Genomic DNA, 23,903 nt, shown 5'->3' on the forward strand with positions numbered 1-23,903 from the left:
TACAAGTCCTTACATTTTTCTCTGCGTTTGGACAGTACCCATATTGGAATGTGCCACATTAATATGGATATTGATTCTTTCCAATATATTGGTCATCCTGGCCTCAGAATGCTTTTGCAATTGGTGTGCTACCTTAAGTATTGTTGATCATAGCGGTAAGGTGTGAAAACCTGTGTGCAGTGTATTGGTATATTACAAGTGTTATCATTAACAACACAATTTGAAATAAAAAAAACCTGTGAGGTCTTAAAAAAACTAATTGTAATACAGCTGTGAGCATCCTTTAAGAATGATACACCGATGGTAAATAGTTAGGGTTTCTGCATCACTTAATTGTAGTGGCTGTTGGTTTTCTGACTTGATGTTTCCTCATCCTTTAACTTCTTGTTCTGTTTATTGTGATTCACCGAGAAGTTTGTTCCAGCCGTACTAATCCCAGTGTAGCACTCTTCCACATTATATAATTCTGATTAGCTAATGCATGATATGGGTGGACACTGTATATGTTTCATCCTTGATATATACAGGAAGGATGTTACTGTTTTTTCTATGTGGGGTTCAGTTTTCTGATGTGATCCTCACCGGGCCAGATACAGGGAAAAAGAACGTGCATGCAGCTGTTTCTAGTATCATAGGTGAGAGAAACATTAACTGCTAACTGGTACTTGCATGCAAGTAGTTGTTGCTGCTTTCAAGTACAGCATTCTTTAGGCTGTATTCATGTAGGACAGATTAATTTATTATACCTCCATTTTTCATAAGGCGTTTTTAGCTCTATTAATACACCATTAGTGATGCATCAAGCTCTTACTTTAGATATCCAAAGAGACTGATGGATTATTTTCGGTAATGCTAGTGGGGTTTGTGCATCTATTATTTGGCAGTTGTCTTTATTTTTAACATAAAATACCCTGGGTTTTATTTCTCCTAATGACATGGTTTTATTCTGTTCCTTGCCTGGTACTTACACCAATCTAGACACTGGTGGTTTTTTTTTTTTTTGTCTGCCCCCCCATGACTGTTCAGATTATTTACCTTTTTGTGGCAAAACCCCACTACTTACAGTGTTTAACATTCTATTAGTAATCCTTATTGCTACCGCTTGTGTTTGGGTGCAATTTATATTACTGCCAGTAATATTTTCCAGTTCTAACACCACTATAGAAAAGCTAAGCATTTCTATTGCTTCCTTTCACATCTGATCCCCACGGTTTAGTTAAAGATTGGTTTGAGAAGTTCCAAGATTTAATATTTCAGCTTTATCCATCCTTGGTTACATTAATTTTCATCCATGTGGAGTCGGAGTATTCTGATCACTTTTGGTGGTATAATTTTTAGTCCACTGGTAGTAGTACACCTCTGAAAAAGAAACCTTCTCTTTATAATGCAGCATTATTCTCTGCATCTTAAGACACAAACCATATTACTGATTCATTGTAATAATGTCTAATAATACTCAAAATAGTGGAAACAGAGGCACTCACTTTTCTCACTCATTGATCTTAATCATAAGAAACATCTGTCTTCACAAGATAAAAGTTGGCTTTATTTCCAAGAGAAATAAGTTTATCAGATCCATTTTTCTTTATTACCTTTACTTGCTCATATTTTCCTCTTGTTTTTTAACTTCAGGCTTCAGCTGTTGCAATTAACCTGTAAGGAATATCTTTCCCTTTTTGTAAATTTGCATTTAATGAAACCAAAACCAGCAAAAGCAGAACTAAGCAATGTATAGTTAACAATACTTACATGGCTGAAGTGGTTTACTTTATCTTCTGTGCTATCTGTGGAAGACAAAACTAGCCAAGACTGTTGTCGATAGCTGTTTTAGTCACCCAAGCTAGAACATTTTCCTTGCTTGCCTTACTTTAGTTGTGTTCTTTCCATTTATTGCATTTCTGCTTTCTTATGCATCCAAGTTACTATGCTAAACAACTGTTCACCAGACCAGAAATGATTGTTATCCATTGGTTCCACTCTTAAATTAGTAGTTGTTGTATTTAGGCATTGATTTCTTTTTTTTTTTTTTTTCCCCCAGCTTTTAAATGCTAGTTCTAACGTCAAATTTGATCGTGCACTGTATGTCAACTTTTGGCTTTCAAAATGTCGTAGTTTAACCCCAGCAAGCAACTAAGCACCACACAGCCGCTCACTCACTCCCCCATGGTGGGACTTGGTAGAGAATCAGAAGAGTAGAAGTGAAAAAACTGGTGGGTTCAGATAAAGACAGTTTAAATAAGTAAAGTAAAAGCCGTGTATGCAAGCAAAGCAGAACAAGGAATTCATTCACTAATTCCCATTGACAGGCAGGTGTTCAGCCATCTCCAGGAAAGCAGGGCTCCATCATGCATAAAGGTTATTGGGAAGTCAAATGCTGTCACTCTGAACATCTTCCCCTTCCTTCTTCTCCCCCAGCTTTATATGCTGAGCATGACATCACATGGTATGGAATATCCCTTTGATCAGTTGGGGTCAGCTGTCCCAGCTGTGTCCCCTCCCAGCTTCTTGGGTGCCCCCCACCTTCTTGTTGGCAGGCCAGTACGAAAAGCTGAAAAGTTCTTGGCTCTTTAGCAACAACTAAAATATTAGTGTGTTATCAACATTATTCTCATCCTAAATCCAAAGCACAGCACTATATCAGCTGCTTGTAAGAAAACTAACTCTATCCCGGCCAAAACCAGGATGCAAAGTTAGCTCTGTCTTGATTCCAGTCGAAGTGTTAATTTTTCCTGTGCAAACCTATGTGTTTGTATACTGTAACTTACTGTTATGTCACCTGTTAACAACTTCTTACCTTCTGATAATGCTTATTTTTCTTTATTCTTTACTTTCATAACACCCAACCTAGACTCTTTTTATGTGTATACTTGCATACGCTTCCTTGGAAACGCATAACTTAACAATGCTGTTACTAAGCCAAAGTATTTCTTTTTGTATTTATATCCCTTAGAGGATCACTCTGCAAAATCAAGTGTTACCCTGCTCATAAGGTTATTATATTTGTGACTCACTTTTCCAGGATGTTACTGAAGTTGCTGAATAAAGCTTCTTTTAAGGCTGATTTCACTACATCATTGGGCTAGGTTTTTTCACAAACAAACAAAATGATTATAGGCAAATAACATGATTGCTTGTGATATTTTAAAATAAACCTGTGTTGCTTCCAGTTAACTGCAAGTTCAACTTTCAGTTTGCTATTCCTGTACCCGCTTGTGTCGTCTTACTTGTATGTAGGTTGCTTTTTGGGTTTTTGTTTGTTCTGAAGTTAAACAACCACTTTAGGGTATGGAGTTGAAATTGCCTTGGGAATAGCCTGATAAACATTCATGGCAACTCCTGAGGGTTTTATGAGTTTGGCTGTAGTTACCACATGCTTATTTCCATCAGCTTTTGTGGTTATTTTGATAATGCTTTGATCCTTTGTGAAGGAGCCTGTGAGAGAGAACATCTGTCTGGAGGATCAGGATCCAGAGGTTCTGAATGCCTTTGAGGCTCAAGGCTCAATGCCTTCCATCCTTTGTGTCTCCTGTTGTGCTTTCTTCTCTACTTCAGAGACTGAACTCGGTTTTGGTACCTTGGATTATCTGGTTCAAAAAATTGCTGTTTCTCTGCTTGAACCTCTTGTTTTACTTGTTCAGGGATTCTCTTGTAATGTGGTTCTCTGTTAACTTTATAGTGGTGAAATATATAGTATAATATATAGTGATATATATAGTGAATATACATGGATTTCTATGAAGAAAAACAAGACAGAAGATGACTTCTATCTGTAAAGTCAATCTGGGATGAGGTTAGCTTTTGTAGACGTAATACATCTGCTGAAGGAACTTTTAAAATCCTGCGTGTGATACAAAAGCATTAAAGGAAAGACCAGCACTTTTTTTAGTTTCTTAGGAGCTTCAGGTGGTTTACTGGAAATCCCAAACATTTGCCAATACAGAGTTAGTGTGTTGCTTTTTGTTTACACTGAACACTAAGCCCTGTCCCTTGCGCCCTAAGGCTGTTTTTTTATTATTATTTTTTTAATACAGGAAGATGAAGTGAGATTCTGTTCTAGCATAACAACACAGGCAGACAAGCTTGGTATGCCTGAATCAATTGCTGGTTGCTGTGGATTTGGAACTACTTCTGAGATGTTTTTGAAGAGGTTTTCTCCTTTATGAAATAAAAAGCCCTCTTAACTACCTCATGTTTGGGTCTACAGATAGCTTTGTAATTAAAAGCCATGTGTCCATCACAGTGAGTTGCTGTCTGGCTACAGTTGGTTAATATTGAATATTTTGTTTTGCCATGTAAGAAATTCAGGTTTAAGACAGATATTAAAAAGCGGAAGGACATAGTAGGTTAGGCATGCTTTGTTTTTGCCTACATCTTCTGTATAGGATTGTTGTATATAGTATATTTTATAATATAGTATATATACTATACAATATAGTATATTTTATAGCCTTTTGTCCACATTATTGTGGTTTGTAGAACTGGAATCTGTTTTGTCAAGAAAAATTTCCTGATATTTGTCAAGGTTTGTGTTTTAAATGCAACTGTAATTAAAGAGAAAGCATAAGGTTTTTTAAAAGGAGACAAAGATGTAAGAATTCTCTATACTGCTGGTATTTTATTTGTTGCTCTCTAGTGAGTATGCCAGTAACTGCAGCCTTTTTGTGTAAATTTCCAGATATGGGAGGAAAGGTGAGAGGGAAGGGAGAAACATGAGCTATAATACTAATCTATTCCTTCTTCTCTTCAAAAAGTGTTTTGAATTTCATTTGGAGGGAGAGGGGAGAAAATCACAATGACAGTTGTATTGAAATTGCTCCTGCTACATTGTGGAACAGATTGATAAAGCCAAGAAGGTTTTGTTTTTGTTTTGCCTTCCTTTTTTATCTTCCACAAATGGCAATTTGACTCTGGCATTCAGAATTGTCAGCAGGCTGTAAGATAAAGTAGCATGCCCAGCTTTGCTTGTTCAGTGAATTCAACTGTGAGGAAGCTTTTGACCTTCAGAGTGACAGAGGGAAGAATTACTGTTTTGACACAAGATGCTCGAAGAATGTTGTACTGACGTCACTTGCTGCTTTAAGCATTGAGCACCTGCTTCTCTGCCTGCAAAACCTAGGTTATGTCTGAGTGTAATGAGCCCCTAAATCATCGTAACCATCCAAAATATGATAGTGATGATCTTTCCGCCTCCCGAAGAAAATAAGTTACTGAAAACATTAGAGTTCATGTGCTGTAAAATTAGAAAACGTTCAAAAAAGCCAGATGAGGTGGTACATGTGACATGGCTGGAGTTATATTTTATATATATATATAAAAATAAGTTTTGTAGCCCAGTTAAATATCACTTATTGAACTCCATAAGAATGTTTTTACAGGTCATCTCTGCAGGCTGCTGTAGGGGGGAAGCTGGAAGAGAGGGTTTCTACCGAGGATGTGGCTGCAGTGAATCTTGAGTATTCTCTTTCCTTTTTTTTCTTCCCCTGTTCCCTCTCTTTCCTCACTCTTCTTTTGTGGCCTTGTCAGTCATCTGCTGCTTCAAGTCAGTGATCACCACCACGGTTCCTCTGACTGGAAACCTCTGGGGAGGGGAGGGTACTGTCAGCCTAAGGCAGATTTCTGCTACATGGCAAAACCAGAACGTTCTTTGGAGAAGTCAGAGGAGCACGACTGCCTGAAATGGAAGCTAGTCTGAGGATGTAGAATTGCAATATATTTAGTCAGCTAAAGACTGCTACTGAAGAGTCTGGCTTTTCCTTGTCCTGCGTATTTGTTCCTGCTGTATCCCCTCTGCTAAACCCACTATGTGAATCAGTGCAATCAGATGAGCTTGCTGTTCAGACTAAAATGTACTAATACGGTTGGAAAATGGAGATGGTTACGTTTCAGCTGGATCAGAGTTCTCTTACCTGTGCAAAAACGGAGGGGAAATACCTATCTGGGCTGGAGTGGAGATGTTAGGGCTGTCCCTACTGCTTCAAGTGGAGATGGAGAACTTGGAGGTTCTTGTTCAGGACTACATCTATGAGGCTGAGGAGGGAGGAAGAGAGAATTGAAGTAAGACTTGTTTGTGCTGTTCAAATAACTGTTGTAGCCGTTAATGATATGTCTAAACTGCCATGCATTTTTTTGTAGAGCACCAGCTATGTTGTCGTGTCATGTCAATGTGCTCAAAAGTGTCTTATTTGTCACCTAGGTTTGCATAGCTTCAGTGTTTTACATTGGATTCTTGTTACATACTGAACTGAAGGGCTCTCAGTGGCCAAATTTCTGTTCTTGCATACGTACGTCCAAATGTAATCAAGTCACTCTTAATCTTCTCTTTGATTATACTAAATAGATTTAATTGCAGGAGGCTCTTGTGATGAGGCATGTTTCTTCATCTTTTAGCTGTTTTCTCTGATCTTCCTTTGGTAGTTACAAATATGGAGTTATGGTCATCAGCAGCTGCAAATTCCGTTTCAACAGTAGTTTCAGTACAAGATTGGAATGAATAGTCCTTGTTACTCCTTATTCACTATTCCTACTTTTGCATATATGAAAATTTTGCTTGCCATTTTGGATACAGTAGTGCACTGGCGTCCTCTCAGTGGTTTGTTTGTCATGACCCTAAGTCCTCATCTGAGTTGTTGCTTTCTGAGGTAGTCCTTGACTCTGTTAGATTTGCTGGGGTGCTTCACTGAATTTTTTTTTTTTTTTAGAGTTGGAAGGGACCATATAGATCATCTAGTCCAACTCCCCTGCTGAAGCAGGATTGCTTAGAGAATGCTACTCAGGACTGCATCCAGGCGGGTCTTGAAAATCTCCAAAGAAGGGGATTCCACAACCTCCCTGGGCATCCTGTTCCAGGGCTCTGTTGCCCTCACCGTGAAGAAATTCTTTCTCATACTCGAGTGGAACCTCCTATGTTCCAACTTGTGCCCGTTGCCCCTTGTCCTGTCACTGGGAACCACTGAAAAGAGTCTGGCTCCCTCCTCCTTCAACCCACCCTTGAGATACTTAACCCTTATCTCACCTTATCTCACCCTTATCTCACCCTTGAGATACTTCGTTCCCGTCAAAGTATTGCTGGACTTCAGTTATACTAAAACTTGTATCCTTTGCCATGCTGTGATGCCAGGTGACCCACACTGCCCTGTATCAATGGTCTGTGCAGTGAGATATTTATTGCTTGGCAAATGTCTTCCTCCTCTGGGTGCCTTCTCTGTAAGAACTTAGGGATTTCTGAAGTTTCAAATAGGGCAGGGGCAAGAACGGCTTTTGAAGGGGCTCACTAGATGCAGTGAGGATTTGCTGTTTATAATACTGCTTGGAGAATGCTAAATCATTTTTCGTCTGTTTCTGTGCTGGGTTGACTTTCTTGATACAAATGTTGAGTGGTACTTAAATTGTTGTTGATATAATTTATCTTTAAAGCATTGATTTATCAGCCAAATGTTGTGACTTATGTTGTATGTGTGTGTATGTATGTGAATATGCACATTTATTTTTATCAATACGTGTGTAGATGCATTTTTGACAGCATTTGACAGCTTTTTTTCCCAGTTGTTTTTGGTTCCCCTGCTCAGTCTTTTTTGTTTCTTCATTTACAAAGACAGCACACCCAGTCTTCATTGTGCAGAAAAGGTTTATCTTTAATTGCAACTGATTTTCAATTGAGCTTGAAAACACATTTTCATTTAAAATGAAGAAGTTAAGCTGAAAATCAGGAAAGCTTATTTTCCTCCTCTATTGCATGAATAAAAATGAGATGCCAGCTCTGAAAATACGAGGTGTATCATGATGTGAGATGACAAGTCTAATTCGATAACTGCAATTACTATTGCCTTTCTTCACTAATAAAATTTGGGAGGAAAAAAAGTATATCTAACATAGCTAAGCTTAGATTCCAACTTGCTTAATGTTTCTTAAAATACAAGTTTTTGCATCTTTAATGCAATTCTATGTCCAAGCTAACTATGGTTAACCTACTCAATATTTTCAAGTATAATAACAAAAAATTGTTTGAGTAAATGTACGCTAAATAGAGTAAATGTTTGAGTAAATGCATTGTAAATACTGTCTTCTCCCAGATAGCGGTTGTGAGTAAGGAATCTAATGTGCAAGCTCTATTTGGTTCTGTCAATATCAGCCACTGAAAACAAACCTCTTTGTTTTCTGTGAGTACATTTTAAATAAATGGTAAGGAGATTACAGTGAATTAGATCAGTCCACTGTTCCGTGATTTTTAATGATGATTCAAATTGTGATGAAAATCACATAAATACCAATCAGTCCTGGTACATTAGACCACAATCTTGGTTGTGCCCTGTAATATAACAGAGCCCTGAGACGCTGTTATATTAAGAGACAACCCTGACCTTGTTCCTTATTTTCTTTGCTCCTGCTTCCTCTATTCTGATGCTGCTAGTCTTGAGTTTTCTCCTCTACTTTTTTCACACTACCATGTGTGTTATAATTATTTTTTTCATCCAGCTTTGCTCAGTTGCTCACCAGTCTACATTGGAGCTTCTTCTGAATGCCCTCTCTTGTTAAGTTGCTTAGGAGTAGCTATTCATACCTATTCTTTTAAGTTACATATCATCTCCTTTCCTGTAAACTTCCAAAAGTTTTGGCTTTTTTTTACCTTTCTTTCATGTTTGGTATTGCAAATAGTTAAGACCAAAGTGAAATGGAATGGTGACTAGTGCAATGCATTTATGTAACAGAGTAAGGTGGAGGTACTGGGTACTAGAAAAACAAAGACTCCATTTAAGTTGCTGTAGCATGTTTGTGCCATCTGTCCTACAGATGCTAAAGTATAAATTTGGCTTCCTCTAGGAGACATTAGGCTGGCCATGCGGTGGAGACAGCTGCTGAGATAGAAGGGAATCTTTGAAACTGTATAGCAATCATATTATTATTTTTCTAGCTGCTGATGGGGTGGGACTAGGGAGCATCCAAATTTTGAGCCACAGCTTTGCCGTGTGCTGTAGAATTACTTCTATCCATATAATTATCCTCTCACTACATAGTGTTCTAAAGTGATTAAAAAAATGATAATTGGAAACATTAAATTAAAAATTAATCAGAATGGTCATCTTGTGGTTGGATACCACTCATCAGGTGATGTAATACAAGCCGTAGAAAGCCTCAGGATAAAGCTGACGTAATGTAAACTTGATTCTTTGTATGTAATGGTCATCTTATCTGATGTGATTATGCTTCTGTAGGTGATACAGAGTATAGCTTGTCTGAGATGGTTGAAAACTAATGAACCTAAATTAAATGAATGTGAATTCTGATTCTGAAAGTCATACTCTTGACAAAAAATAGCCTTTTTGCTTTAAAAAAAAAAAGCTTACTTATCAAAGTATTGGATTTTTTTTTTTTTTGCATCAAAATGTGTATGTAGTCATTTATACTTATCAGATACCAGTTTATAGTTGTTTTTATTCTTGTGTCATAAAACATTTCTGTTTGTTTTTGGAAAGCAGTGAACTGAAAAAAGAAGTGCCAACTACCTCAGCGAACACAGAAATATATGATAGAAACTAAAATTTATTGCTACAGGAGTAGACGGTGGTACTAGTATAATTGTGACGACTAATTTTTATTATTACTTGCATTTTGAAACCCTAAAGAAAATAATCTATGCAGCTTTTGCTATAATAAAAATTTATGTGGAGGTGTTCTTATGAGTATAGACTGCATGGAAATCACGAAGGGAGGTGCTGACTAGTGAGTGTAAAAAGGACAGGGATGTGCGCAAAAAAGTTTAAGAGGGTAAGTTAGAGATGTCAGTGTCATGTAACATTTTGAGGTTTGCAAAAAGAATTCTGAATTTGATACGTGATAAGAAAGTTTAATTTAATACACGAAGGAACATGCTTCATCAGAGGATTTAAATGATGGGATTACTTAATTTTCACTGCAGTTGGCATGTTTTTGAATTTTGAAGGCTGTATTAGTTGGTGGGGCAGTCTAAAGAGGGATTTCCTGGCAAGCTTTTATTACTGTGTTTTTTTTATTTTTAATAGATATTCAGGATAGTCAGTTGTCTCCCTGTCTTCCACTGGTGATGTATTCAGCACAAAGCCAAAGATTTTCAGATGAGACGCTTCTCCAGCAATCAGAAATGGATTTTATTCCCTTAAGGTAGGATAAAGTTACCTGGGGTCATGACAGAACGCAAGCCATTATTCTTGAGTGGCCATGAATTGTCCTACATTTGATAACTAAATAATTACAGTTTTATGCTCACAGAAATAAGACAAAGGTGTAGTTTACTCTGTTTGGTATAGAGAGAAGGCATTGTCAAAGTTGTACTCCTCTTTTTATTTTGCCTTCAAAAGAGTTTGAACAAGGGAAAACCAGAACAAGCCTCTTCTGAACTTGTCATCCTTAATGTACCTGAAGAAAACTGGAAAATGAGGAACTCCACCCTCTCAGACATCTTTTTAGCTTTCTTAGACTCCGAAATAAACTTCGTGAAATTTTGGGTACAAAAATCAGATACAACTTATAATTACAGTAGTAAATATATGCATACATATACATTTGATAATATTGTGGTTTGTATATAATGGAGTAATATGTTATGTGTAATTTAAAATACGTATTTGTATATAAAGTTTGAATACATAAAGAAATAACTATTTCAGTAAAAGTTTTTGTTCAAGCCTTCATTTCAAGGTGTGACAAATGTTCTTTTGTGCAAAGGTGGCAAGAAATCCTCTGCCCTTTATTAAAAAGGGGAAAAAAGGAAGTGTACATATAAATACACATACTTATGGTTTTGCTGTTGTGTAGGCTTCCTTGTACTTTTTTTGGTGTGTGATGGGAGACAGATTTGTTTTCTAATGGCATACACTCTGACTTCACTTTGTGGATCAAAACTTAGTTCCACCAGAGCTGGTGATCTACTTGCGTAGAGTAATATTAGTTGAGGTTTGATGATCATTTTCATATAAAATAACTATTAATTAAAAATAATTAAATAAAAATATTAGAAGTTTATAGGAATTTTTTCTTGTGTCCCTCTGAGACCCTGGCTTATTTTATATCCTTTAAAGAAATAATTGATATAATGAAACTGAAATAGGTGATTTATGTTATAAAAAACAACAAACCCACATGGAAAGCAGCTTCTATATTTTAACTAATAAACATCCTGTTAGTAAAAAATACTTCAGTCCTAAATTGATTGAAAAATATTGACCTACTAAGTAGAAACTAATATTATTTAAACATCTTTATTTTATAGGGCAGTAGGGCTTTTTGATATAGTTTGAACTTTCTTTACATTTCTTCACATTTTGGCCTGTTTAGAGGATGTATTTATGTGTATGTTGCTAAACTCCAGTTATTTGAGTGAAGTTTTACTTTTTCCTCTTACGTTAAAACAGAGAATACGGATGTTGAAATAAAAAAAATTTGATCAGAAATTTACTTACTTTTCTTGCCTCTTGTAGAGGAGTCCCTGATGTTTCTGGTGTGTCTGAGGAGCGTGCAAAGGCTTCGCACATCCATGAAGCTGTGTCACTGACAGATGCAGAATCTCCCTCTGATGCGCCCAGTGACTGCTTTACTTTGTCCCAGCATCCTTTTTCATTCAGACATGTGGAACCTTGTGATGCCAGTGGTAGTGGCTGGTTGTCTCAGCAAACCTCTTTTTCTGGACAACTACCTGTGAACAAGGAGGCAAATGAAGACTGTAAGAATTATACTAATGAGAAGGCATTGATTCCCCAAACAAGTGACGATTTAGCAAACTCCACTTCAAAGGTGATGCTAACCAAGGCAAATAGACTCAACCAAACGGAAGCTTCTCTTGCAAAGCAGACCTGTAGTATGTCTGTAAAAGACCAATGTTTCTCTCGCAACAGCGATGTACCAGCTACTGGTTTTGAGCTTTCAGAGGAAGACAAAGGGTTACTGAGGCATGATGAGTTCTCATCTTCAGAAAACTCCTCTTGTAAAACAGTACTGACTAAGAATTCAGAAAAAAGGGAAAGAGAGATGCAAAAAGAAAAGGTAAAAATGTCTGAGGGTGAGTCAGAAGGGTGTATGAAGCAGCTGGAGAAGCTGGAAAAAGAAAAGAAGGTTCATGAGCTTGATTTCTCTAATAATTTATCTGATGATTTGAGGAAAGACAATTGTAAAAATTCAGATGCACGAGATGCTTTTTCTGCAAAGACTTCTGAAGTAGCTGAACTGTCGAAGGAACGTGGAGTGGATTTAAATGGCTCTGAAAGCTTGAAGTTTGTGGCTGTTGCTGAGGAAATCCAGGGAGTTTTCCTAGATCATCAGCAGAAACAACTATCTCCTCCAATGAAATCTGAGAAAGAGGAGTTTATCTCTACTGTGACAAGCACCAGTGATTGTGCACCTAAACAAGTAGTCGTGACTGAAATGGAAGCTCCTTCATGCAGTGAGAATGCCCCAGTGGAAGTAGAACCTCAAGTAAGCAGGAGTGAATTAACTAGTTCGGATTTTTCCATAGAAAGGGGACATAAAATTACAGGCATTTCCCCTTCCTTTAATCTTGTAGGTGATGGCTCATTCTCTGTGCACTTTGCTCATCCAAACTATCAGTCTACTCCAGGGATACTACTACAGAAAAATGTTAAGGCAGAAGAACTTGGTGTCCTTGTGATCAAATCAGATATTCAGGCCTCTCCTTCATGCTTAAATGAAGAAACTTCAGGAAAGTCATCTACCAGTACACCTGTATCTGCTGAGGAGCAACATTCACTCCAGTGTGCTCAGAAAGAAAACAGTGATTGTTTTGAGTCCTTACAATTGAAATATCCCCACACTGGAAGAATTCAGTCACTCCCATCGCTTAATTTCATGGAGAAGGTAGGGGCTTGGAATGTGAGCCAGCCGGAGGAGAGATCTGATGCACTGACTTCAAGTGACCCAGGTGGAGTTTCTCGTAGAACGAAAGCCTACAGTCCAATTGCCAGTTCTTCAAACAATATTTTGTCAATACAAAAAAGTAGTAGAGACCCCAAAGATTATGTTGCTGCTTCCTCTAGAGAGACAGGTTCCCTGGGAAGTTTGCGTTTGCATAATAAAAACTTACTGCTTATGCAACTTCTTAATAGATCTCAGTCTGTCAACACGGTAAATGTTTCCAGTAGGAACACGTCCTTGGTTGAAGTTATTCCATCAGCAAACTCAAAAGAGACACTACGGCCTCTAGAAGATGAAAGTAACATTTTAGGAGTGTCTGAAAATAGTTTAGGAGGCTCCATGATACAAAAGTTCACAGCTGAGATTGTTTCTGGATCTAGTGGTGAAGAGGCAGAAAGTAATAGTACAGGACAAAGTTCAGACCCAAATGCTTTTGTTTCTGGTGAAGGAGTTGCTCTGCTCCTTCGAGAGGATGGAAACTCTCCAACTGATGACCAGCAGAATTGTGATCCTCTTGAAAATCACTCTCACAACCTAAATATTCCTACTGGCCATGTTAGCGTGGGCAATTTTGGTGATATTTCCCCAGATAGTTTGAATCTGCCTGTTAGTACTGGGGAAAGTAGCCAGGGGGACTTGGGCTCTTCTGGGTGCTCTTCAGTGGTTTCCAGGTACTTCTTCAGCAGTGCAAAAGATAACTTCATCCCTATTGGAGCAACTTCTTTGGAAACTCCAGAGAAAGAAGAGCTTAATATTGAAGAAAGGATCCCAGTAAGTTAATTTCTAACAAAAATTTGTAACTCTTTTTTACCTTCTGGTTATGAAGAGATCAGAGGCTGTCGTAGAGTGAGTAGGACAGAAACACAGAAGGTATCACAGCAGCAAGACACTAGCATGCCCTAGTGTCTGATAGTTTCTGATATCCAGTCATGTTCGGAACCTGTCATGCCATAATTCATTTTCTAGGAATACTTGCAAATAAGTGTTTTATGTAAGCCTAAAAAAAATAACCTTAAAGGACCTTTTATAATGGATACTAATTTAAACTCTGGTTTCAGAGTTTTCCCATTTTTTTTTTTTTATCCACTATTCTTCTAGGAGACTCTGGTAGGGTCTAAATCACTACAGACTAAATGAGATGGTTTTATGCCCATCTGTGCTACTGGTGAATTTCATCCATGATATTACTTCAGCTTATCTTAAATACAGAGATGGAAGAAATGATTTTTAGGTAATATTTAACATGGGCAAATAAAAGGTTGGATATGGGAAAGTTATATTTTTTTCCCCCATGTATAGGTGATATGATGGTGACAGAATACTAGAGTAATACAAAGATTGGTGACTAATGGTGGTGGAACATAAAGGACATAAGAACAGGACACAGTGAGTGATAAAAAGTGAAATCTGTTTGATAAAAGACTTGTAAATAAATTGATTATAGCTCTTTTAGCAGAGCATTGATAAACCATTTCTGATCTTCCAGATTCTTTCAAAAGATCAGGTTATAATTATCCAAACATGAAGTTGAGACTCAACTGCTGACTAAGGAAATGCTAGGCTGCAGAAGAGAGAGATGAACTTCACACACCCACGGATATGCAATAATAGCAAAACCAACACAGAACTCCTTGGCAAATCAAATTGCTTTTTTTTTTTTCCTATAAATACCCTTATAGCTTGTTCACTTTGTTCCAGTTTTTAAGGCATACATTCTTGATTCTTTGTATGTTGCTCATAAAGGATGTTCGAAGCCTCTGCATGCCTTTACTCCTTTATATCTTATTTGACTAATGCAGATTTCTTTCCTCCCTTACCCATTTCAGGATGGTTGGTAAGAATGGAGGGCAGATTGTGGCAGCCATGTTAGCTGTACTAATAGCTGTTGAGTGTAGAGAAAATTAAATGCAGATTTATGTTAATGATAAACATGTAATTATCTTCTGAGTAAGTGGCTGTTCCTCTCACAAGATGACTCCTATAATCATTAGGTCTTTGGAACTGTGTTTTAGAAGCACTCTTCTCTGAGTTGTCTCTGCAAATATGTGTTGAAACAAATATAAATATTGTAGGGGAGATATTTTCAATTAAATTCATGAGAGGTAAAGGTTATCTGTTACCTCCTTTTTTTTTTATTACTGTAATTAGGCATGTTCTGCAGCCCTAGTTCTGAGGAATTTTGTTCTCATAAATCACTGACAAGGTAAAGGAGATTACCCCATGTATGTGGGTATTAATATGTAGTTTGTAATAAAATCATAGGAAATAGAGTTGGATAAGATCTATAAGGTGATTTATTTCATTTTGTTGGCTAGTTTAGGACATAGTACAGATGAGTTGGAATTAACTTGTCCCTACAGGTGATTAAGTCAAGGCAAATTTAGGTTTGTGGGTTTTTTTCTCTTTTTCCTGCATATAATGTCTGTATGTAAACTTAGATGCTCTGTTAAAAGGGAAGAAGTTATTTTTTCAGGAGATCCTAGATGACCTTTGGTAGGCTCATACCTGCACGAGACTCCTCCAGCTTTCAAAATGTATTAATACAGGGAATGATGCTGTGTGTGTCTGAACTGACAATGTCCTGGACAGTGTCTGATAATGTTTTTTGTGCAGCGGTCATTTGGGAAGGGAAAAGGTTTTTAAACCAAACCTTTGTGTTCTCCTTCTCTTCTCGCCTTAAACAGGTGAGGCTGAAGCTTACAAACCTCCTCTTAAGTATCAGACCTCTTGCTCATACAGTGTAACAAAGCATGCATTTGAGTGAAAAGACTATAAGTACTTGGCTTCCGTTGTTTCTGCATTCTATAGAAAGGGCTGGGCACTGGTTTGGTGGTTGCAGGCTACTGCCAGTTGCCACCTTTGGCACATGATGAAGGAAAGGGCAGGAAAGCACCGGGGAAAAACTTGTCAGTGGGTGCAAGCACAAGCTGTGACCACTGGAACAGTTCTTGCAACTTATTTCTGAATTGTTGCCAAAGATAAATTAATGAGGAAGAGATTGCAGGATATGTCAGTTGTTCTGCTGGGCTACATATGGTTTCTGAAGTGCCCATTTGTAGGCCTTACCATACTAGCTAGAGAATAGGCTTGTCACTCATGGTCCAAAGAACAGAATAAGCTGGAGATGTTATCTCATGTAACTGCTTTAGTGTTTTGGGTGAACTGTTAGTGTGAGTTGAACATGAATGGAGCTTAAGATGTTTAAAAACAAGTTGTGTTTAAGGTGACATGGAAATCATGTGCACCTTCAGAATCCACTGACATTCTGTAAGACTGCCATCTTTGTTATTTATTTTTACTTTTACCAGATATATCTTCGCAACCTTGGCATTGATCAATCACCTGGAACTATACTGACACCATTTATACCCCGAGGACCGATCAGGGAAGTTGAATTTTCCCCTTCAGAGCTTAGAATGCTGAAGGACTCCACTGACACGCTGACAGGGACTGCTCCACAGCCACAAGGTACGGGGAAGGAGGACCTTGTGTTGTGCAAGCCTTGGAGAACACAAAACTTCAGACTCGCCTGTGAGGTTGCTCTTGGCCTGGTAGTGTCAAGTGTGTTTCTTCTCATGTGATCTGTTTCATTTGTATGAGTTGACCTTCTATCTCAAATATGAGATATTTGACATTGGAAAAGTAAGCATTAACACATTTGAAAACATGGGAGTCATGGCTACCTTCTAGCCAGTGCAGTGGCATTTTATCTTTTTTCTTCTCTTTTTACAAGAGTTCTTAAGAAGGAAATGTTTTGTATCTGAAGATTAAAGAAATGTTACCAGATATTTTTCTTTGTGGTTTCTATTTCTTTCTGAGACTTCTTGGTGTGTTCAGTGTGACAAAAAGTCATACACATTTTTGTAACTGACCAGATCAGTTCATAAATCCATTCATCTCAATATATAAAAAAAATTTCAATATGACCTTAACAGGTTTGAGTAATTTCTATGTGAAGAACAGTGTGCTCAGTTAGGGTTAAGATGTTCTTCAGTGACATGCCCACGTAGTGTATCATTAAAATGTGAAAATGTGCATTACAACTACTTTTCCTTAGCATTATTCTCTTTTGGCATTTGCATCGTGTACCCAGTGGGGAAGAGCAGATCTGAAGGCTCTTCACAACAAGTACCTATCTAACCCTTTGAACATCTGTGACTTCGAGAATCCTGCACTGACCTGTCTTTCTAACCAGAAGTGTTTAAGTGCATCTCCTCTTATGCCAATTGGGCTTGCTTATTTTATTACTTTTTCCTCCTTTAAGCGTTGTGGGAGACTTGGCAACTGAAACACCTTGGTAGAGAGGTAGAGTTCTCCTCAATAGAGATATTATTCAGCTGGGCTCTGGACTACTTGATATTCTTGAAAATATCAATAGTTGGGCCATAGAACAAAATTGCATTTGAAACAAACAAAATAGCTGTTGGTAGGCATACTTGGGAGCTGGCTCTTCACTCTTGTGTCTACCTGCCAGCATGGATTTAAGAACAGCATTTGCACTTAAGTTTGGCATTTGGGGTTTTTTTTGTGGGTTTTTGTTTGTTTGTTTGTTTGTTTTTTGTTTTAAAAGCAATAAGTTGTAATATATTCAAATGCGAAAAGTGCATTTTGTCTGTTTTTGGACCTTTCTAAGCTGTAGTGGGAAACAAGCTTTTATAATCCAAATGTTCATTTGGACATTCAAGCATCACTATGTCATTTATCTACGAACATTGATTTAAAATCTAGTTTAAGCATTTATTCAAAAGCAAGTTATTTAAGTTCTGTAGTTTTGATGTTTATCCAAAATGGTCCAAGGGATTTCTTTCAGTAGACAATTGTCATGGAATTCTTAGTTCAAGTCTCATTCTAAAAACAGTTTCCTAAATGTTTTCCAGTATTTGAATGATTCCCTCCCTTTACACGTCCTCTAGTACAAGAAAAAGTAGTCTTTACTGATGCAACTGTTTTCTGGAGCCTCAAACTTAGTGAATCTTCTGTTACTTTGTAGGTGAATTGCTATCAGCAGTTGAAATTAAGCAAACAAGTTTTAACTCCAGCACTTCCACTCTCAGTATGTCTACATCAATGAATTCAGAAGTTGGTTTTGATGTTCTGTCATCTGGTGAACTCTCTCCCCGCTTCTCAAGATCTTTTGGAGACAAACCAGTGAGTCAGTGCAGGATGTCATGCCACCAACTGGAGATAACTGCTCCACTTGCCACACAAGGCGAGGCAAAGTGCTCAGCTGTTTCCAGACTAGCTGAACCAAACCAGCAGCGGCACACTGTTTCACCTGACTGCTGTTCTGACAGAGAGAGTCCCATGCTTGTTGCAAAAAGTGTTCAGGATCTGCTAGCTAAAAATGAGTCAAAAGATGTAATTAGCAGCCTACAGAGATGGACTACTGGTTCTTTGGCTGGAGTTAAAAATGAAATGGAAGTCGACAGAGGATCACAAACTTCAAGTGTAGGTAGTAAGAGAAATAAGGGTCAAGAAAGTGATTCTTTGATTGGGTCTGGTGCATTGCAAGATACACATAAGCTTTTGGCAGAGGATATAGCTGGCAGTCAGTGTGATCCTGTCTTTTCCACTGCATCTTCTAGAGAAACTGGTAAGTCTTCCTCACTGCTGATGAGAAAGGAAGATGGCCCTGAGGAGTCCACGTTAGTGAAAGAAAGTGTCCCCCAGTTTCAGAAGATATGTTCATGGGATGAGACTATGACCCAAAGAAGTATGCGAGAAGAGGGCTTGGTAATAAAGCCTCTGAATTATAGCACATGCAATTTAAGATGGGAAAATTCTTTTGATGTCCACTTGTGCAACAGTGAAGAGATGATGAAGGAAATGACCAAAGAGTTTAGGACAGGAAAATCTGTAGGAAGGTCTGAGCCAGAAGGCTGTAGTAGTGTAACTACAGACAGAAATCAACCTGGTTATGTGGGTCTTGCACAAAGCAATGGAAATAGTGAAGTCAGCAGTGGAAGAACTTCAGAGTTGGGGAATTCTTCTTCGACAGAGCATCTAGGCAGTGTCACCAATGTCCCAGCAGGCTTCCAGAGCACATTGTCTAAAGCTAGTGTAGCTGGAAGCAAGGCAGGAGGCTTGCGAGAGAGCGAGGACAGTAGCAGTGGAGATTCACTAGCTGCCCGTATCAAAAACCTTCTGCGGAATTCTCCCTCGGAGCCTCTAGGCAGTGTCACTGGTGTCACAGGGGGCTTCCAGAGCATATTGTCCAAAGCTAGTGTAGCTGGAAGCAAGGCAGGAGGCATGCGAGAGAGCGATGACAGTAGCAGTGGAGATTCACTAGCTGCCCGTGTCAAAAACCTGAGAAATGGCCCGCCTGCGATACATGCAGCACAAATTCTGAAGAGTGCAGATGAAGAGGAGATGAAAGCACGAGGTAACAAAATGTCTCAGTCGTGTTTTATCAAGCGTTATGTTAGAATGACAAATATTTATGTTTAAGGATTGCTTTGAAATTACTTTGAAATGATGAGGTATGGACATAAGAGGACCTGAGTCTGTTCCCCTGATTTTAAAGGTGGTTTACATTATATTATTAATGATAAACTTTAATGGGGTTAAATGGGCTTAAATGATTGATGTTTTTTAGTCATCCTATGTGGTATAATAGAATGGGGTAGAATTGGACTTCCAGTTTGAATACCTTCTTTTGCCTAACGTTGACACAAGGAAGTGTTTTGTCCATGTAGCTATTAAGCATGTGCCAGGTTAAGAATTTGGGAAAGGATTGTGTGAAAGAGTGTCGACTTGAGTCTGAGACTGTAAAGGTGACAGAACTGGGTAATGGGTCTGGGATCTACCTTTCCAAAGAAAAGTTCAAAAGACCCATTTTAGACTGTATTTCTGGTCAGTCTGTCAGCTCTGGTATTTGATAGTGGTCTTTGTCATGTTGGCTAGAAATGTGTAGCAAAGTTTTGATTTTTAAGTTATAAAACTGTTATCGTACATGATGTGAGAAAATGGAAAGGAAACTGCTTTCTGTTTTATGTTCTTTGTATAGCATGGGTGAAGCTAAAACTGGCCAGCCGATCTCAGGAATCTGTGTCAGACTGGAATGAAGATGACCAACAAAGACTAGAGGAAATAAAGGCAGAACTGCTTCTGAGTGCCAAGAAATCTGCACTAGCCAAGGTACAAAACAGATAAACAAGCTGCTCTGGAGAAAATTTTTGAAGTGGGGGATAAATGCTACTGTCTTGCTTGTGATCTTAAAATGATTAATTATATTCCTGCAATATTTCTGAAGATTGGTGGCTAGACAGTGGGAGGGGGATGCAAACTAATGAGAGCTCTGTTTAGTGGAAGCACTTGTTTTGGTTTAGTCAGTTCCTATGTATGTTTTAAGACCAGCCACAGCACATGCTGTTGTGGGTGTGTTTTGTTTTGTTTTCCCCCCCAGACAGTAGTTAGATGTCTTGGGTGAGGGGAGGTGGTTTGGGGCATAAGGGGCTAGTACACAACTGAAGATATTCTGAAGGAAGCTATGAAGGACAGAGATGTGGTCAGTGATGATGTGATGGGAGAATTGGTGTTATTGTGGTGATAATGTGCACGCAGCTCATGAGTCTTAGTTGACTTAATGAGTTCTGCTTTTCACAAAATATTTATGCAAGTGCTGATGGTGCCTTGTAAACTCCTCCTTCTGTGGAAAGAGTTTACTGTACAGTGCAATATTGTCTAGGTGATAGGAGTATTTGCTGTGTTTACTTCCCTTGTGCTCTGAAATGTTTACAAAGGACTGTGATACTTAGTTTTGAAAGGATGTGTCAGGGAAGAAGGGAGTAAATTGTTCCCTCTTTATGTTGACTGTATTAAAGGTAGTGGGCTTCAAATGCGAAGAAGTGTCTTATTAGAAAAGAAACTCCTTAACAGTAAGGATGATGAGAGGAAGATTATGGAGTGATGATCATGGTATGTTTTTAAGAAGAGCTTGGGCATGTTTTGGTAAAGAATCATCTAAGTGTAGTTATTGCTGATTTGGGGCAGGGATATAGACTAGATGAGCTTTCAGTCTCTTATAGCTCTATTTTTCTGTGAAAACTTGTTACTGAATTGCTGTGATGTTTTGCATATCTCCTCTGGAACATTTCTAGTTCATATATTAACATATAAGTATATCCAAATTGGAATTTGTCTAAGCAGGAGTATGTTACTTTCAGTTTAACTTTGAATATCTGTTTTCAGCATTTCATGTCCAGTCTAACTCTGTCATGATTTCCAGGGGCTGTCTGTGAGTCCCAAGATAGGGTACTAATCATAGAGAATATTTTGGAAAAAAAACCCAAAACAACAGACTGGAAAAATGTGGAGATGTTTGTATAACATGAATAGTGGATGGATGATGTATTTATGTGTGCGGGTTAGACAACTCAGAGTTGATGGGAGAGAGGCTGGATAATTAGGCAGAGCTAAAGGTTGGGGCAGTTTCTGAGGAGAACGTAGAAAATTTGTATTTGAAAATAGAGTCATAATCTGTCCTAAATCTGGTGTTTCAGATAAATGTCCTTAGCTTTAGCAATGTATCTTCTTTTTTTTTATACTGTTTTTTTTCTTTTTTTTTTTTTCTTCTCCCTGTAGACTGCCTGCTTCCTAGGAAAAGCAGTAGGGTTTTGTTTGTTTGTTTTAATTAAAAGCCTTGCATCAGCAAGAATGAAGAGTAGTGTTTTAAGAGTAGTCTGTGTTTGTGTTTAGTTTCTTGGGCATGAACATCATTGGTAATATAGACATCAGCTTCGAAAAAACATCAGACTAAGCTTCTTGGTTTTTCATGTGTTGGTGTAATTTTTGACTGGGGAGCCTAAAAAAAACCAAAACATGTTAACAATTTTATTTATTTTTAGAAATTCAGACAATTCTTAAAAAAGGAAAAAAAACCCAAACCACAACTACATTTTTGCTTCGATCTGCTCATTAAAAACTAGAGGCCTTGAAGCTATTTTTTTTCAAACTTTTATATTTTGTTAGACTACAGCTTTGTCCCTAACATTAACTTGTTACAGACTGGAACCAAGTATTTTACCTTTATGTGATTGAGTGTCGGCTATGATTTGTTTTATCCTATTTTAGAGTAAGCAAAAATAAATCAGTTTTGCAAATCCAAGACACCAAGAAATTGCTTTAAGTCAACCACAACACTTTCTGCTTTCATCTTGAAAATATTTTTGCCCTACTATGGCTTTAATTTGAGATTAAAAATAGCTTTGAATTTGCAGAATGAAGGTGGCTGTGGTTTGTTTTTTTTTTTTGCTATACTTAAGTGTGTTTTTCCCTCCGAGAAAAACAATGTCACTGAAAAATACAGATTGTTGAAAACTAACTGAAAAAAATACAGCCAGTTTTATTGCTGACAAAATAATCTACTATAAATTTAATGGAAAACATTCTGTAAAATACCTGTTGAATTTATAGAACAAAGCTGGCAATGCACTGCAGAACAAAGATTATGAAAAGATATTTTCTTTCTCCTAAACTTTACAGACTGAGAAAGACAAACTGTTCCTCGCACTCATGCAAACAATTCTTTCGTCAGACTGTCATCTTTATTTTAGTGCTTCTGATGCAGGCTTATGATGAGTGTTCTTTTGAGAAACTTTAGACTTTGCCTCTCATTTTTTATAGGTGACAAATCAAGAAATATAATGTACCACTGTGATATTTTACAGTTTCCCACAGGAAGCATGTGAACCTTGTCTATAAAAAAAAGACAATGCAAAGAAGGATCAAGACAGCTTGGGAGAGTTCTTCTCAGTGATCTTTTACTTCTAAAGATTGTTCCATCTTTTGAGATAGTCGAGTTTGATAGCTGTTTGTCACTGGTGATGTGTTAACAGACGCTCTAAAAAAGAAGCATCGTAATGATTTCTCAAGTTCTAGCTGAGCAGAGTGTTTAAGGAAGTGATTGGGACATACGCACATAAATGGGCTCCAAACATGTACTCAAGTGCTAAGCTGAATAGTGGCTCAAAAAAGGGAACATTCGATGTGAAAATTTAATTTTGAAGAGGTATCTTTAATAGCAAGCAATGCTCATGAATGTAGCTCAGAATTTTATTTTCTCTGTTTTACCTTCTGTAAGATTGACAAACCTTGCATAGCGAGTCTGTTTTCTGTACCCTCAATTCATGGAGTCATCTTGGTGATTTTGTAGCTCTTTCATTACACAAGGACAGAAATACTCATACTGTTATGTTTTTATAATAAACACTAAAACTTGGCAAAAATGCTTAGGAATAAATGGCAAACATGGAACTTTTGACATAAAGGGTTTTATTCTAAATTTCATACTGACTCCATTTGATACTGACCCTTCCTAAAGGTCTTAATTCGTCATTCTTGGAAAGAGAAAGTGCAGTGCATTGGGCTTCTTTAGGAAGAAAAGGAGACAAAGGCTGCAGATATATTAACTGCAAATGTTTTGTGAATGTGCATAAGAAAAGTCACATTTCAGATTGTCAAGAGATGGGTCTTGTGAAATTTATGATAAGCTTATGGTGCTTTCTTATAAACTTGTTTGTGATGAAGGGAGGCAGAGAGTTGCAAGACATTCCTAAAGATATGTTACTGTTTGATGAATAATCCCTACATCTGTGGCCATACTGGAGTGGCTGCGAAGATCTGGTTTTTGCCTGAGCGGGTAAGTTGGTGGTAGCATACTTGTTTTTTTGATAGGCTTGAGGAGTTTAACCCTAGGATGGGTGATGCTCCTCAGTTATAAAGAGCAATAGAATGACATAAAGGTTTGCTGGGATTTTTAAGAAAACCATATAAAAAGTCAATCCTAGGCTCCAGAAATCAGCCCTGTTATCATTCTTCCACTGAAATCATTAGGGTCTTTCAAGAATAATAGAGAATTTCAAGAATAATGGGGAAAAGCCAATAGGTGATCTTCTGTTCCAGGAGCATTGTCTTTCAAATTGAACCTCCTTGTGCCATTTGTATACGCACATTTGTTTTGATCCCCCAGTTGTGATTGAGGGGTTTTGTATTGCTGTTACATAAAA

At 37.8% G+C, this 23,903-nt stretch overlaps 1 protein-coding gene across 1 annotated transcript in view; it reads left to right on the top strand.

Moving 5' to 3' along the window:
• The window catches only part of LOC141464593 (uncharacterized), a 38,451-nt gene extending 18,402 nt beyond the window's left edge, over window positions 1-20,049 (top strand). The window contains exons 4-8 of the mRNA XM_074147593.1: window positions 10,017-10,134; window positions 11,451-12,441; window positions 18,483-18,490; window positions 18,957-19,279; window positions 19,904-20,049. Coding sequence (XP_074003694.1) covers window positions 10,017-10,134; window positions 11,451-12,441; window positions 18,483-18,490; window positions 18,957-19,279; window positions 19,904-20,049 — 1,586 coding nt within the window. The remainder of the gene's footprint in view (window positions 1-10,016; window positions 10,135-11,450; window positions 12,442-18,482; window positions 18,491-18,956; window positions 19,280-19,903) is intronic.
• Window positions 20,050-23,903: the final 3,854 nt, after the last annotated feature.

The sequence above is a fragment of the Numenius arquata genome, chromosome 5 (assembly GCF_964106895.1).
Source record: "Numenius arquata chromosome 5, bNumArq3.hap1.1, whole genome shotgun sequence".
In the NCBI taxonomy this organism is placed as follows: domain Eukaryota; kingdom Metazoa; phylum Chordata; class Aves; order Charadriiformes; family Scolopacidae; genus Numenius; species Numenius arquata.